The sequence below is a fragment of the Physeter macrocephalus genome, chromosome 8 (genome assembly GCF_002837175.3).
Source record: "Physeter macrocephalus isolate SW-GA chromosome 8, ASM283717v5, whole genome shotgun sequence".
Classification (NCBI taxonomy): Eukaryota; Metazoa; Chordata; class Mammalia; order Artiodactyla; family Physeteridae; genus Physeter; species Physeter macrocephalus.
The window spans coordinates 13,246,339-13,248,268 of NC_041221.1; the positions used below are offsets into that span (position 1 = coordinate 13,246,339).

The 1,930-nt window shown below is 50.7% G+C and overlaps 1 protein-coding gene across 4 annotated transcripts in view; it reads left to right on the forward strand.

Annotated features, from left to right (window-relative positions):
- RRP1B (ribosomal RNA processing 1B) overlaps positions 1 to 1,930 on the forward strand; it is a 24,517-nt gene that overhangs the window by 15,245 nt on the left and 7,342 nt on the right. For all 4 annotated transcript variants that reach the window (XM_024120192.3, XM_028492693.2, XM_024120193.3 and 1 more), the window contains 2 exons: positions 300 to 394; positions 989 to 1,086. In XM_024120192.3, the coding sequence (XP_023975960.1) occupies positions 300 to 394; positions 989 to 1,086 (193 nt within the window). The remainder of the gene's footprint in view (positions 1 to 299; positions 395 to 988; positions 1,087 to 1,930) is intronic.

Genomic DNA, 1,930 nt, shown 5'->3' on the forward strand with positions numbered 1-1,930 from the left:
AAAAAAAAAAAAAAAAAAAGAAACATTCTTTTGGGGACTTCCCCGGTGGTCCACTGGATAAGGCTCCGAGCTCCCAATGCAGGGGGCCCAGGTTCCATCCCTGGTCGGGGAACTAGATCCCAAGTGCCTCAACTAAGACCTGGCGCAGCCAAATAAATAAATAATTTTTTTTTTTTTTAAGAAAAGAAAATGAAATGTTGTTTTTCACTAAGAGGCACCTAATTGGACGGTGGGTGGCTCCTTTGGGGGTAGCCATGGCCATGTATTTGAGTTGTGTCTGTGGATGTGTTCCTTGATAGCACTGGGCAGATATCACTCCGGAAAAGAGGGAGTCAGTGAGGAAGACGGGCGGGATGGCGGCGGAAGCGTGGAGGACGCCGGGCTGCTTCTCCAGGTTGGTAGCAGGTGTTGCTTTTTGTAGAATATAGGTTTGCTGTGGAGCCGCCTGGCTGCTGGGGGATTAGGGTCAGAGCTGATTAAACTACACACCTAATGCGTAAGGTTGTTTGTAATCCCTCAGTCACTGGTGTCGCCTTTCTTGTAATGAGCTTATTGGAGACAAAGAGATTTAAGTATGATGGCAATTTGAAAGATGTCAGTCTTCGGTTTTGGCTTGAATTACTAAGATCTGTTCCATACCACAAAGCGAACCCAATGGTACTTTTCAAATAAAGGAGGTTTACTGCGTTACCAAGTACAAATTGAACATCGAGGTTAAATTTACAGAACAGCACATGCCCAACTAAATTTTCCGAAGGAAGAAATAGAACAAATAAAGAGTAGCTTCTTCTGAGAACAAATAGAAGGAAGTTTTCAAAGGCAGTGCTTAGGCTTCTGGCTGGCAGGCCTTAGGCATGCTGTGTGCCCCATCCTGTTGGGGGATGCTTCCAGAATCCCAGGCTCTAGGTTTCCTGTCTCTAGTTGATGTGATTTCAAAGTCAGGCAGCGTTGTGCTTCGGGCTGATGTTTAGTTTTTCTTCTCATGTAGTTTGACTACAAGGCAGTTGCTGACCGACTCCTGGAAATAACCAACAGGAAAAACATCCCTCCCTTCAACAGGAAACGTCTCTCCAAGCTAATCAAAAAGTAAGTGATCGGGGAAGAAGGTTTCACCTGATCGTCGTTCGTGTTCAAGTCCAGCCCTTTTGTTTCTTGGCATGAGATGAGCTGTCACCGTGCTTACCTTTTTTCTCGGTCCTTTAATGTTATTACTCATAGTCTTGCAGCACCCACACATAAACTGAAAGATTCTGTAAAGACAGCCACTCCCCTGCCCCTCAAGTTCATTCTGCAGAGGCAGCTAAACCCACCTCTTAGCTGTTTCGTGATGATGTAGAAGGAAGCCTGTGGAGAATGTGTAAAGTCTACTAATCAAGAAATTGCAGTGTGGTTGGGATAGCGGTTCAGCTATTTCCCCCTCCCCGCCCCCCAGCTCCCAGTTTGTCTGCCAGAAGTGTGGTTGTGACACCATTACAACCATTCAGGTAATTCACCGCGCTGCCCCGGGGCCTGTGACTGATGACGGGTAACAGCTGACCTTGATGGCACACTGTGAGCCGGCCCTGCTCTGAGCACTGCACATAAATCATTTCATGTTCAGGAGAGCGCCACAGGACAGCTTCTGTCACTGCCCCGTTTAACAGATGAGTTCGCTGGGACACGGGGAGGCGACCGATGGCCCGGGCTCGCAACTGCCAGACGCAGCTGGACGCGGGCCAGTCTGCTCCCCGGCGCTGCCGTGCAGCCCACGCGCCCCCCACACGCACACACACCCTCACGGCACACGCCGCCCTCACAGCGCACGCCCCCCCAAAGCACACGCCCCCCTCACAGCACAAGCCCCCCTCACAGCACACGCCGCCCTCACAGCACAAGCCCCCCTCACAGCACACGCCGCCCTCACAGCACACGCCGCCCCAAAGCACACGCC